The following is a 14,939-nucleotide window of genomic DNA, read 5'->3' as shown; positions in this document are numbered from 1 at the left end:
CTCGTTGTTTGGGATACTTCCTAAAGTTAAAAACAGCATACTCAACTGGATACTAGCCCTTTTGAAACCACTGCATCACCTCATTCGTTGTTTATAGATGAATGTTAACCCAGATCAGAGCCATCGATCTATGTTCTTAATAATTCTTCCCGAAGTTTTACTTCATTAACAGGTTAATTAAGTAGTGGATATGGATTATCAAGAGAAAGGGACGCATTTTCTTGTGTAGTTATGTTTTCTTTATTGAATAAATATATCTTTTTCGATGCTCAGAGGTGCTCTGCTTAGTGCACCTTGAGAACGGGAGCAGCGTATGCTGGGGCAGCGTAGGCGATGGGTGCAGCAGCTATGGCGGGGGCGGCGTAGGCCACGGGGGCGGCGGCTACGGCGGGGGCGGCGTAGGCCACGGGGGCGGCGGCGACGGCGGGGGCTGCCAGGACGCGGGCCGTCTGCGAGATCCTGTACGTGTTGGCGATGGAGGAGGCGGCGGGCGCCACGGCCACGGGGGCGTGGGCCACGGCGACGGCGGGGGCGGCGTAGCCTCCCAGGTAGCCGGCGTGGGCGGCGGCCACGGCGCACAGAAGGATCACCTGCAAAAGACCCAGTTTTAATCTATGATAAAGAATAACACTTGTCTATGATACAAGCAACCTGACACGGCAGTTAACGCGTTCTGGATATGATCTCAAATCTCCTCCTGGTCAAACAAATAATAATTTGCTACGGAATTCCTAAATCCCAATGTGGGTAACAGGATGATTCCTTTGGAAAGGTACTGATACATTTCATGCTAGAATCTCTTCCAATTCGAGCTTATCCTCTGTCTCTTATGAACTCATCATTGACTGAATGTTAAACATTAAATTTTCTTTCCATCCAATGTAAGTTAGTTCCTTCACTTTTTGAAGTACTTCATCCGGTGCCTTTAAATTTTATATGTTACCGTGTCCCTAAATGCCAAACTCCAGTTATCTGAAGACTACGAATACATTTCTAACGAGGATCCCACATGTTTCAAGAGAATATGTGAAAAGAGAACCTTGCCTCTCTGAGTTATGATCGATTTTCCTTCGGTCATACCGCCACTTGGCGACTGAATGGACTTCTCAGAGAAAAGCAAAGTAGTTGTGATGTGGCTTATAACCTATTTGGCATTTTCACAATTTTTTGACTAAAACTGTAAATTAGCCACTATATGCGGTACATTAAAGTATGGTTTCTCTAGTTTCGTTAGCGGCTGTAGTGTTCACCAATTGGTTCAAATGGCTCCAAGCACTATGGGACTCAACCATCTGAGGTCATCAGTCCCCCAGAACGTAGAACTACTTAAACTTAACCAACCTAAGGACATCATACATATCCATGACCGCGGCAGAACTCGAACCTGCGACCGTAGCAGTCGCGCGGTTCCGGACTGAAGCGTCTTGAATCGCTCGGGTACAGCGGCCTGCTAGTGTTCATCGCAGCAGCAGTAAAATAATGACTATTCCGAGAAGTAATAGCAACATGAAGCGTTGTGCTATTCCAAAAGAATTTCGAATTTGACTTTCTTGAATCTTTACTGAGACTGCCAACCAAAAGATGAAGGTCTTGCACCGTCAATGTAGATATTCTTTCACGGATGTGCTGCTAAAGATATGGACACAATGGACGTGAGAGTCGAAATAGTAAAGGTATTTTTTCAAAAATTAAAGAATATGTCCATAATAATGTAGCGCTATGCTAACGTAATTACAATGTTTTTGCTGTGGTACACATTTCATTAGAGTACCACATTTGATACTGCATTATGTTGTAAAACATACGAAACACTAATCTAACTTTCTCGTCGTATTCACATTCTTTACGTATAATTGAATGACTTATATAGTTTCGTAATCGCTAGGTACTTAGCAGTTAGCCCGCATGTAGTTACAGATAGCGAGAAGGCCTTATAAATTGTAAACTGTACCTTTCTTCACTTTTACGCAACGGCTTTCTAAATTCTCAATAAAATTACGGAACCAAGAATCTAGAACACTCCAGCACCCGAGACGTATATACTTCGGTATGCATTCCTGACCGCAGTAATGGAAAACCTAAAAGCATTTTTTTTTAATTTGGGATTCATTATTATATGTAATGATATAGCAGGCAGAACACATTTCAAACGTTTATTGAACTCCACAAGACAGTAACAAACAAACATCACAGAATTGAAACGTCTCTGTTCAACTGTGTAATTTTATTTTCTAGGTTTCTCAGTAAAAATGATAAAATCAAAAGTATTATATTCATTGAAATTTATTACAGCATGCGTGAAACTTGGACTAAACTCACACAAATCACTTTGTACTAAAACAGTGTGCTGCTGTTGTTAAGGAATGAAACAAGAGAGTTACTATCTAAAACACGAGTATCTTTGGTTATTGGAAATTTCAAGACTATCGAGAATGATTTGCGAAATTTATGTATAACTTTTTGTAGTCTCAATGCTGAACAAAACATTATTTCGTCTTGACTCCAGTAACAGTTCTACAAAAATTTCCAGCTAGGCACTCGTGTCTTCAGGAGTTCTAATTAAATAGTGAATTCATAACGTGAAGCAAGAGGGATTCATCCTCAATAAAATGACTGTTTTGTACCTTATTCAGTCACGTAAGAGTGTTCCGATTCATATATTTCCTAGGATAGGTTGTAAAATCTCTTTGTAGTAGCAAACCTTCCATTAACGAAGCTGCATTGCCGAGGTCACTGACGCATGGTCGTGCACAGGTGTTCCACCGAGGAGTAGCTGGTGCTGGTAGAAGGAAATTTAAGGGCTAGCATTTCACTGGCTAGGTAAAGGGAAAGTAATAACACTAAATTATACGAGTGGGTTAAAAAGGACTTTACAACTTTGTAATGATATACAAATTTATTGAGATAACTTACGAATTCGGTAGATTTGTCATTTTGTAGCAAACAATCTCAAGTTTCGCACAAAAGTGTCAAGTGCCATTTTGGTTCCATGTGACTACCATTTGCGATGTGGCAGACATCCCACCGGTAATCAGTTTCTTCCCAAACTTGTTGCAGCAAATCAGGCGTAACTTGCGCAACGGCAGGGTAGATTCGATTTTTCAGAACGGCTAAATTGTTTGTAGGAGAAGAACACACACACGAAATTTACGCCGAACAGTTATTGCAGAGTTCGTTTCATGAAACCAAAACACACATCGAACACGCTCCGCATCAGTGAAAGTAGCCAGTTTAGCTCTGCGCTACGCTGGCATTCGTGGTGGCCCAGTAGGGTACTGGTGCACAACGTGAATGAAACTTGAGATTGTTTGCTAAAAAATGAAAGACCTACCGATTGTGTAAATTATCTCAGTACATTTCTGTATCATTCCAAAGTTGTGAAGTACTTTTTGACTCACCCTGAATATCACTAAACTTAAGTCAATGTCCTAGATCACACATCAGAAACCGTCTCGCAGTATTTCACGGAGTGAGATGTGTAACATTGTAGATGATGATTATGACCGTTGGATAGTGGCGTTAATTTCGGCTGTTAGTGTGTGCCACCTGAGAGGCAAAGCTATTCGCCAATCCCTGATTTCGGACACAACTCTTGCAGTTCCATTTCCACATCTTCAGGCATATCTTATAAGCTGCCTTATAGTGTGTGGTGAAAGGTATTTCACGTACCATTCTCATTTTTCGCCGCCATCCTTATTGCAGTTGATCATAGTACACGAGATGATCGATTGTTGAAAAGCCCCCGTCTGAGCTAAAATCTTTCTCATTTTTCATTTACGATCTTTTCAAGAGACAGGTCAAAGCAGTTTGTTGGTTGACTCCTCTAGGTATGTACCCTGTCAGAATTTTAACAGTAAACTGCACCGTGAGAAAGAACGCAACTGTGGTAGGTCAACCGCCGGATATGATATTCATATCCTTGATGCTTTTGTCTTCAATAAACGAACGTTCAATGAAACTCGCCGTTCTTCTTTGGACCTATTTAGTCGATCAGTTCTATCTCGTAAGCGTTCCAGACTGACGAGGAATACCGAATTATCATTCTTAAGAGGATTTCGTAAGCTACTTCCTTCGTCGATGGACTGCACACACTTCTAGGACATTCTTCCAATGAATCTCAGTCTGAAATATATTTTCCTAGTATAAGTTTTAGTTGATGATTCCACTTTAAACTGCTCCGAGTACATACTCTCCATATTTCCAGATATTTAATGCATGTGACTGCTTTAGACAATAGTGCAATCACGCAGCAATGGATCTTTCCGGTTATCTATGCGCATTAGGCTACATTTCTTAAGCTGTGTGTCAACTGCCAATAACTGTAAGTGTCGGCTCTCTGCTGTCAATTCCTGCATTCCGATACACCTTCCTCGAGTTTCGACTTTTGTAAACGTTACCAGCACGATGCGTCCTGCGGCTCCCAGGAATTTAGAAAAAAGACATTATAACACCTACGCCAAATAAGCCAGCGCGACACATAGTGTAATCCAATAACAACAAATTCCCCGCCGGCCGGACTGTCCGAGCGGTTCTAGGCGCTTCAGACTGGAACCACGCGACCACTACGATCGCAGGTTCGAATCCTGCCGCGGGCATGGATGTGTATGGTGTCCTTAGGTTAGTTAGGTTTAAGTAGGTCTAAGTTCTAGGGGACTGATGAGGATATGAGATACGTTCAAGTGTGGTGACATAGATAGAACTGTCCACACCAGTCATATGGTAAATACAGATACATGTCTTGTGAAGATGGGCAAAGCTAGTAAATAAACAGCATGTTTGCTGTAATATCGGTTTTTTTTTAAGTCACTACTTCTCCCTAGGGGAGACTACTACCGAAACTACTTTTACGTCAGAACATTTTTCTCCAGTAAGGTGGTTATGCTGCACTCTGTTTTCTACGAATTCTACAACGCAATAACAAAGCTGGTCTGATGTTCCGTACACTGGCATAGACGACAGTGCGGAATTGCATCGAACACCTTATGGAAAGAGAATATGACATCAACATAGGCGCCGGTGTCTACTGTTTTCTGGGTCTCGTGGACGAGGCTCTCTTCTGTTCGTGAAAACCACTTTGTCCCCTCCCTCCAGGAATTTTTCTCCGCCTAAGAAACGTCAACATGCAGCCTGCGTGAGCTGTTTTCCTCAGTGTAATTCTTCGGACCGCGTACTCACCAGCTTGTACATGATGAGGATGTGTGTTTGTCGTCGGCTGCGGGCAACTGATGCCTCCCCCTGGCACGGCGCGCCTTATATACTGCTCGCTGGCTGTGGGTCATGTTTCAGTGGCGACGGTCCAGTTAGAGACCGGTGGCGGCCCCACCTCGCGCTGTTGTGCTCTTGACCCATTCGCGATATACTCGCTCTCGTTAGGGTCATTAGTCTGACTGCAGGACTCTTGGTTGCCGTTAAGTCGTCGATATTCGGACCGTAGACTTCCGCCGCAAGAGAGTTATTGCTTCTTACTGCAGTTCTTACATTAATATCATGTTACGTATGTCGTTTACACGATTTATATCTGTATGATGTGGAGATAGTCCATTGACAAACTACTGAATTTCTTTATTTTTATCACCTCATCCCGTCAGCTTATATACTACTAAGCGGCTCAGTAGACTAAAGTTAATAAGAACGAACGTATTAGCAATTGACATTGCTCAGATGACACATAAAAACATTAAATTTTAAAATAAAACTGAACTTTTTTATTCTGTACCCCATATTCCATTACTTTCTGTTAAAAGTACATCTTTGGCGAAGAAATAACACAAATAATTGATAGATGATGGTGTAACCTCCCCACAAAATTTAAATAAATAATATGAATATAATTCTAATTTAGTGTAACCTCAAAACAGAAAATTCATTGACATTTAACCTCCCTACAAAATTCATTTACATTTAATCTCCCCACAAAATTCGTTCCCATTTAATGTAATCTCAAAACAGAAAAATTCCTAAATCTCTCAACAGTAAAAAATTATAATTATGTTGTTGACATTCAGTGTAACGTCCCAACAAAAAAAAAAAATAAGTAACCTGGTAATAATACAATGTAACTAACCTCTCAATTAAATTGTCACTCACTTATGACTTTTCAATAACTGACTGTGAATTTAACCTGGTAAATTTTGGACGTCAGCAGTGCTGCGTCATGGCCCTGAAAGATCATCCTGAATAAAAAAAAAGAAAATTCTCATCTCAATGAAGTCGCCGGATAACGCATATATATATCTGCTCTTAAAAAAATGTTTTCTGGCACAGCCCTGTGCAATGCTGGCCGATAGATTTGTCATTTATGAAAGGAAGCAACTGATTTTTCTTTTGCAACAATCGGGATGATCATGGATGGGAGAAATTAGTAAATTCTTTAAATTGAAATGAATGGTTGTTAAAAGTTACTTTTTATGAGAAAGATTATTATTACGAGATTTTAAAAACATTTACATGGGACTTGAGATGACATTACTACATATGTGCGAGGCTGCTTTTTACCTTATACAATAATACTCAGGCTCTGGCATCGCTGCACCGCGACCGGCCACCCAACATGATACACCAGACCAGACCAGAGCAGACTGCAGACTAGCAACAACTTACTGCTACAGCTACACAGTTCCTACTGCAGTCAACACTGCTCTCTGGTCAGAGATTCTCTTATACCTTGCATATCGTAGGCAGCGCATGAGCAATACATCGAAATTACATCTGCTCGGACCTCTTACAATGGGATGTCCCTTACTCAGAGGAGCGTAGGGGACGATCGGGGAGACCCGCACCGCCGTACTAGGCAAGGTCATAGTGGAGGTGGTTTGCCATTGCCTTCCTCCGACCGTGATGGGGATGAATGATGATGATGAAAACGACACAAAAACACCCTGTCATCTCGAGGCTGGAAAAATCACTGACCCTACCGGAAATCGAACCCGGTACCCCGTGCGCGGAAATCAAGAACGCTACCGCAAGACCACGAGCTGCGGAGTAATAATTGATAAGAAGGAGCTGTATTAATATAGATTTAAAGTTTACTTTGTTACGAGTGAAACATTTCATGTAACTTGGGAAAGTTTATTGTGCCTAAATACTGAGCAATTTCTCGGGTTAGGGGAAATGTTATTATTAAGTAAAGAAAAATAATCTTCTCATTCTGTACTGTATCTGAAAGCATTGATTTTCTTGTCAAAATTTCATTAGTGGTATTATATTCTTCGTGAAGCTGCGTTTAAATGCCTGGTTCCAATGAGTCTACACAATATACAGTATTACTCTCATTGCCCTCTTTTCTGCAATAAATATTTTTTTTACTAAGCGATGAATTGCCCTGAAACATTAAGTCATGAGTTATTATTTTGTGGTAATATGTAAAGTGTAACAAGCAGTTGATTTGTTTGATTGTAGTATGTTGCTGATCTCAGCTGCTACAGTAGCTCAGTAGTACGTAACTACAAATAAAATTTTCTTCGCAATGTATCACCGAAACCCTGCAACATTGTACAATGCTGACTCCTGTTTATTTACTGCAGATGTTTTTGATATTATGCTATTCATTGCACATAACTGAACATACTTTCCTTTTTCGTGAAATCAGAGACAAGTCTATTGTTCAGAACTTCTGAATAATTCTTCGAGAAACACCATTAACAAATTTATCTGTTGCTTTTTCTCTATGTAAATTAATTATGACACTTATTCCACGTTTATATCATCATATCACTGCGGAGAGTGAGACCGGGAACACTTTTTTTCTTGCCGTTCCATTCAAAGACATAGTTAGAAAAAATTGTTTATTCGGCTCTTTACGAGCCGCTATCAAACTTATGATCCGAATCAAATCACAGTAAGTGTAAAGAGAGCCGTGTATGGAGCATTCAACGAATAAGAAAGTAAAATTCTATCTACCAACTCTGCAGAAAATCCTGAGAAGTTTTCTCATTATTTTAAAATAGTGAAAGGATGGAAGCTATCTGTCTGGACACTCCGTTACCATGACGGCATCGAATTGGAGGACGACAGAATCAAGGACGAAATACTGAACTCCTTTTCCCAAAACTGTTTCAGTGTGGGTGATCGTAATGGGTTTCTTCCCTTAAATCACCGCACGTGCATCACAATGATAGATTTCGAAATAAGTGACCACAAGGGGGAAAAGCAACTGAAATCATTAAACAAAGCAAAGCTCAGTGAACCTAACGAGACAGCATTACTATTCTGCACAGAGCATGCGAAAGAACTTTCCCCTCTCGTAACAGAAGTGTACCGTAGTTGGCCATAGGTGCGAAGCGTACCTAGTGAGTGGAATAGAGGTCCTATGGACATGTGTCTGAAAACGGACGGTGAGCGTGCAACGACAACATCGGTCACAGGAATCGTGATCACGCTGTTGAGGGGTCTGCACCTCAGGAACAGATTCAGACAGATAATGCTTTTCAGATGCCCCAGAGGTAAATATCCAGAGGTAAATATCCAGAGGGTTTTAGTCCGGTGGTGTAGCAGACCATTCTACAGGGCATCCGCGCCGTATCCATCGTCCATGGAACACTTGAGGTGTCGACGAACTCCAGTGTGGAAGCGGCGAGGTGCTGTGTCATGCACAAACCACATAACAAGTCGCATTTTATGCATACCCTCAAGCACCCCAGGCAGAGGATTCCGCAGGAAGTCCAGGTATCTTCCTCCGTCCAGGCGTTATGGAATAATAACCCGTCCAAGCCTTTGGTTGCCGAGAATTCCTGCCCGCACACTGGTGCTCAATAGATGCTGAGACGCCTAAACTATTCCCTGAGGATTCTCTGTAGCCCATAGATGACGATTATGCAGATTGAAGATGCCAGTTCTGGTAAAGACTGCTTCGTCGGTAAAGAGGACTGATGACAGAAATACCATAATTGTGATGCTCTGGTGCAAAAACCATCGACAAAATCCTTCACGTAGAGGGGAATCCGCTGTTGATAATCCCTGGACTTGTTGCAGGTGATAGGGACAATAGCGTTGTCATGCAGGATACGCATAACCGTACTTTGGCTTACACCACGTTGGCAGGGGACATGCCTGGAGCTTGTACAGGGGATCACGTCGTTATCCTGTAGAACCCGGTCCTCCAAAACTAGTGTACGGACAGTCCGCCGACTTTCTGCACGTCAGTTTGTCTGAAAGGACCCCACAAAGGTCTTGAAAAGTTGTGTGATGTGGTTGGTGTCTGCGAGGGTACTTGTTTTGGTACAGCGGTGCTGAATCTCGGTCATTTCCATCTGCTTGGCATACACAAATACCATCTCGGCTTGTTCCCGACAGGAATACTTAAGTTTTCTGCTGCTTACAGTACGCTGCGCCCATCAGAAAACCTTCAACATACAAGGAACACACGGCTCGTGGTCAGAGGGGTTTTCATTCGTCAGAGCCATCTATCGTGGCAACGATGCTTATCTGGACACATATTCATAGAACTTATTTTCCTCCTTTTTCAGTCAGCAATTCGCCCCTGCAGTTTGTCAGGTTTACTGATGTTCACCCTGTATAAATAACCCAGTGGATAACGTCAGACGCTCCTAGAGCCTTTTCGGAAATAGTGGTGTTGAATTCAACGTTAGAAAATGTACTGAGATGCAGGAAGATCTATAGATGATCTACGCTTACTGCAGTGGCTATCCGTTGACTCTCAACATAAATGTATTGCGCATAAATAGACAGGAATACTCACTATTATACGATTACACAATTGTGGAAGAATCACTGGAAGCTGTCAGTTCATAAAATATCGAGGAGTATATGTACGTAGTGATCTGTAGTGCAACGGTCACATAAAATTAATCGTGAGTAAGACAGATGCCAGTATGAAATTCATTGGGAGAATCTTTGGGAAATGTAGCTCACCTACAAACTAGGTAGCTGACCAACCCTTCGTCCTATTGAGACTTGGAATATTCGTCGTGAGTTTGGGATTCGTGACAGATAAGTTTGATAGAGGACATAACATAAGATCCAAAGAAGAGCAGCGTCTTGAGTCACTGGTTCATTTAGTACGCACGAAAGCTTCACGACGACGCTCAGGCAACTGTTGTCGCAAACGCTGCAAGAGAGGCTCTCTGCATCACAGTGTGCTTTACTGTTAGAAATACGAGAGCGTACATTCTTTGAAGAGTCAACCACTATATTTCTTCCTAAGTATAACTCTAGAAGACACTATGAACTTAAAATCAGAGAGATACGACATCATACGAAGGTTTATCAACAATCACTGTTCACGCGGACCATTCGCGACGGGAACAAAAAAAAAAGGGAGTATAAGGTGAAACGTCCCCTTTGATCAATTATACAAGACTGTGCTTAAACTGACACACAATATTTTTAGCGCAAGGCAATCTGACTTTCAAAAATCCCTACAAAAGAATGGCCCTGACTAACATTAACCTATACCTTTCACAAATCACTTACCTCACCAAAAATCTTCGTTACTCGAACTACTGCAATACAGCGAGCGCCACTACTGCCAGCTAAATAAAAGATTCAAACTACTGAAGGCACTAACTACTAATAGGCATAGTTAGCAAATGAAAGATTTTGATAGAGAACAATCAATGTATTTACCTCAATAGTGTTCAAAAGTCATAATGTATATAGCAGTTCATGACATCCAGTCTTACAAATTTCAAAACTCCGCCATCTCTCTCCCCACATCCACCACTGCTGGCGGCTCACCTCCAACTGCACAACGCTACGCGCTGTTAACATCCAGCTGCCCGACACTACAATGGCAGACAACAATGCAAACTAGCCTCAGACTGCACACAGCACAGGCAGTGATTTTCATACAGAGCGCTACGTGGCGCTACCAATATAAAAACCTAAACAGTCTACTTACATAGCCCCCATGCTCCCCACAAAAAATTTTACAAATTGTTTTGGGCAGTGGCCTATAATGATTTGATAAAATTTTTCATAATTACAATAACAAAGAAATCAAATGCACACACTTATTGATGCAATGTTGGTCAAAAGCTAAAATTTTCTCACAGTCCATAAAGACAGTCTTGATCGTTCATCACAGTAAAATAGCAGTGTTTTTCTCAAAGTCTGAGCAGTAGAAGAAAATGCACACAGAAGTAGTGGATTTCCATGCAGTCTTGAAAAAGTAGTGTTGTCCTTCCAACGAAAAGACAGTGCTGACTCTCGACGTGCAGACAGGTAATGGGCCACAATAGAGCAAACCCACAGCAGAGTCATTCGATGTTCTGAAGAATATTGGTAGGTAGGTCATCACAGAGCAGACACACTGTAGTCCTAGTAGAGATTATGGTATTGGTGGGCCACCAGAGGTGCAGACCCACTGCAGTCCTTGTAGAAATAATGGTATTGGTGGGCCATGGAAGGTTCAGACCCACTTCAGTCCTTGTAGAGACGGCCAGCAGCCATCTATTGCGACTGTGCAGGTGCACAATCAGCATCGAAGAGTATTGCGGAGAATATAGCAAGTCCATAAATCACCACTTGTGCACTCACAAAGTTTTTGGAATTGTCCTTAGAACCAGCAATGCTGTTATCCAGTCCCTTGCTGAATTATTAACACACGTGCAAACACTAACAGTCCCTACTTCTCACGTATTGTCCATATACTATGACGAACAGAAACGTGTGCAGTGAAATGGAACTTACAAGTTAATAATATGATGAACTGGTGTCAATTACAATTTTATAACATAAGAATACAATTACAAAGGTACAAAATACATCATTAAAGAACATAACAATACAGATAACATTTGTAGTACAGGCTTTACAAAAGAATCGAAATAACATATACATCAGTGTTACAGGAATTATGACATGAGTACATACATAAAAGATCAGAATAACTTTCGAAACATCAACTTCACACATGAGCATTAAAACAGAACAGAATAAATAATGTCTAAACATCTTTACAAAGAAAATGACATATTATCAGAAAAATTCTACAACATAACTCTTATTAGCTAAACACATTAAGACAGGAAAAACACAAATTCAAATAGTGTAATAACACAAAAATACACGACAGGGCTTGTTTTCAGTGTGACATTTGGTACTGCAGTCCACCCCAAAACTTCATTCCATATATCTTTCCTCTTATTTCAACATTTGTTTCCACCAAAAAAATTCTATCCAAGCATGCTTTCTGTATTTATATGTTCACACATTCTTTACCTCATTATTTATTTTCCATTATCTTACCTCATCATTTATTTCCAAGAAAATCCTACCTAAACCTGTTGTCCCTAAACCCTACTTTTTTGGTTCATACCCTCTTTCAAAATACTTTTTTGGCCAAACCATTTTCTTATACCTTCTCAATGCATTTCCTCCAATTCATCACAACTCGTTCTCTTATATAGTCTACCCCCTCTTAAGCTAACTTAAATCTACTGAGCTCAGATGCTAAACTAAGGGACGAGGCAATGCAGCAGCACAAAGCAATTAACACAAACAGCAATGACAAAAAATGCAAATTGCCAAACCAAGCTACAGTAAATCTAAATTACCAAGCAATGCAACATTACAACTAATATGAGCCAATGTGCAGCAACAAGAAAAATAAATCATAGTAAAACTAGCTTAACAGAGTAATACAAAGTGAAATTTAGTAGCACTATGCCTGGCAAACAGCCGCAGCAAATGCAATAACTTATATCTAAACATGAGAAAGCTCAAGCACAAAAAATATTACAGTAAAAGTGGCCATGTTTAATACCTATGTCACATCTTAACACTAGAGTGATGCATCACTGTAACTTGCTCTAGCAGACAAGTTACCAAGTCACTGACAAAAATTATGTATGCAATTCCTGTGAAGTGGAAATGTCTTTTTGTGCTCCCTCATTTTTTTTGGAGTACATCCATCATAAAGTTTTTTTTACTGGATCTGCAGGCATAAAATATTTATATTAGTACATCTATAAAATTTTATTTTAACCAATGCTGCAGTGCAGCTAGGAACTAGATATTAAACAAAATAGACAAAGCAAGGCGTGAAACGTCATTCACTAGCCATATGGCATTTCATAATGCAGTAAACAATCTTTCAACTAGCAAGACAATAGATATGAAATGTTTCTCATCATTTCATTTCAGTAAATATCATAAATTAAGAGCTCTACAGTGTAATCATGTTTTCAAGTTTGAGGGTGTCGTATTTACGATGCTTTCTACAAGGGAATGTCAATAGCGAGGATAATGGCCTCTTTTTTTTCTTCTCCACCTGTACCTCTCAAAGGCACACACTAATAGCTTTTTTCCAGGCGTCTGTCACGCAGCTGGGTGCCCACGATGCATTACGTGAAGGTGGTCACTTAACTTTCTTACCGAAATATTTACGACGCCAGGTTGCATTACAGTGACAGTCTCATATAAAAAATTTCACAGGTCGAGAATTTGCGTTGCAAATGTGTAGAAACAAAATCCTATGAATATAACAGTGTTCAAAAAGTTTTCGTCGGCATTGTGATACATTTGCGCATTTACACACATTTCATAACGATTCTTGGTTTCCAACATCCTTTTCCACAAATCAGAGTCCCTAACCACTACTCATTATTCATATACGTATTCGTCGACACTTCTTCAATATTTCATCAAAATAAATATGTAGCATAATCAAATTCCTCATTTACGGTAGTATCATCTTATTGATGATAAACATACCTCAACAGCATAATACACATCGTCGTCATAAAAATAACATCATAACACCTCAGTCAAATCTCAAAAACGTCGTAGCTTTCTTCAATAATTCCAAAACCTAAAAAAAATTCTCTGCTCATGTCAAAAGGGTCATCTGCCTCAAACTTACTTTAAAAATCGTGATCCCATACCAAATACATCATCCAAAGCTCTCATAGTATCACAATAGTTCCGAAAAAATATGAAGAGGTCACAAAGTACATACAAAATACAGTTTCATAAGTGTGAAGTTATCCAACTGCGTAATTGCGTAAACATGTGTCACTGATGTAGTAAAAAAAATGTTTATCCCTCAGTTAAATGATCAGATAGCTGTGTAATTTGTGTGTTAGAGAAATATGGTACCGATGTGTAAAGTTGTATAAGCAAATACCATATTAGCTAGGGCTCCTTGTGCTTGCCAAACACATGGTACACAAAGTAGGCGTGTACCCCCTGAAGATTAATGTAATTATACCCTCAGGTGTTACAGATTACAGCAATGGAATGAAATGTATCATGGAAAACCTTTGTATAATTGTACTTCAAATATATTTAAAAATAAATGATTTAAGTGCAAAATTAATCACTCAAATACGTGTCCTGTAGCGCTAAATTTGCGTCTTGCTGTAAGATAATCTCTGTGGAAGTGTCGTAGTTATTGTCCTCCGAAAGCTAAGTTCTGCAGAAGCCACTGTACTTACCTCATGTTAAACAAAAGTGAAATGCTTTGCGTATAGATATCTTAGTTATTACGCTTATTGCCGTGATGAAGAAAGTACTGTGCTGTAACGTATTGTTGTGCTATGGAAAAGGCTGTCTCATTGTAGCTATACCACAAAAGTTACTACTAAAACATGTTTTACTTTCCAGAATAATTCAGAAAAACTGTGCAGATATAAAACAGAAACACCGCAAAAGCAACATTGTAAATTGTCACTCATTAGTAGCGTCGTGATAAAATCGTGTAGCTGTCACATAAACTAACCACTGTGTCATCTGGTATCTCACTGAAAGTACTTTAAATCCAGAATGTACTTTCAAGTAAACCAAAATGTTGCATTAAAATCTCATTAGCAGTACCAGTATATGTTCTAAGTATGTAAGCCTTATAGTCGTTACGTAATCGTGCAACTAACAAGCAAGAATGTACACACACAATAACACTGTGACGTCTGCCACAGACTGCACACAGCACAGGCAGTGATTTTCATACAGTGCGCTACGTGGCGTTACCAATATAAAAA

The 14,939-nt window shown here is 40.2% G+C and overlaps 1 protein-coding gene across 1 annotated transcript; it reads right to left on the bottom strand.

The window, feature by feature from the left end:
- Nucleotides 1-216: 216 nt before the first annotated feature.
- Nucleotides 217-5,210, bottom strand: LOC126473903 (cuticle protein 38-like). Its single transcript, XM_050101247.1, has 2 exons — nucleotides 5,176-5,210; nucleotides 217-590 (listed from the first exon to the last, which is right to left on the bottom strand). The coding sequence occupies exons 1-2, from the start codon at nucleotides 5,185-5,187 to the stop codon at nucleotides 285-287; spliced, it is 318 nt and encodes a 105-aa protein (XP_049957204.1). The 5' UTR covers nucleotides 5,188-5,210; the 3' UTR covers nucleotides 217-284.
- Nucleotides 5,211-14,939: the final 9,729 nt, after the last annotated feature.

Source organism: Schistocerca serialis, chromosome 4 (assembly GCF_023864345.2).
Source record: "Schistocerca serialis cubense isolate TAMUIC-IGC-003099 chromosome 4, iqSchSeri2.2, whole genome shotgun sequence".
Taxonomy (NCBI): Eukaryota; Metazoa; Arthropoda; class Insecta; order Orthoptera; family Acrididae; genus Schistocerca; species Schistocerca serialis.
This window is presented reverse-complemented; position numbering and strand designations above follow the sequence as displayed.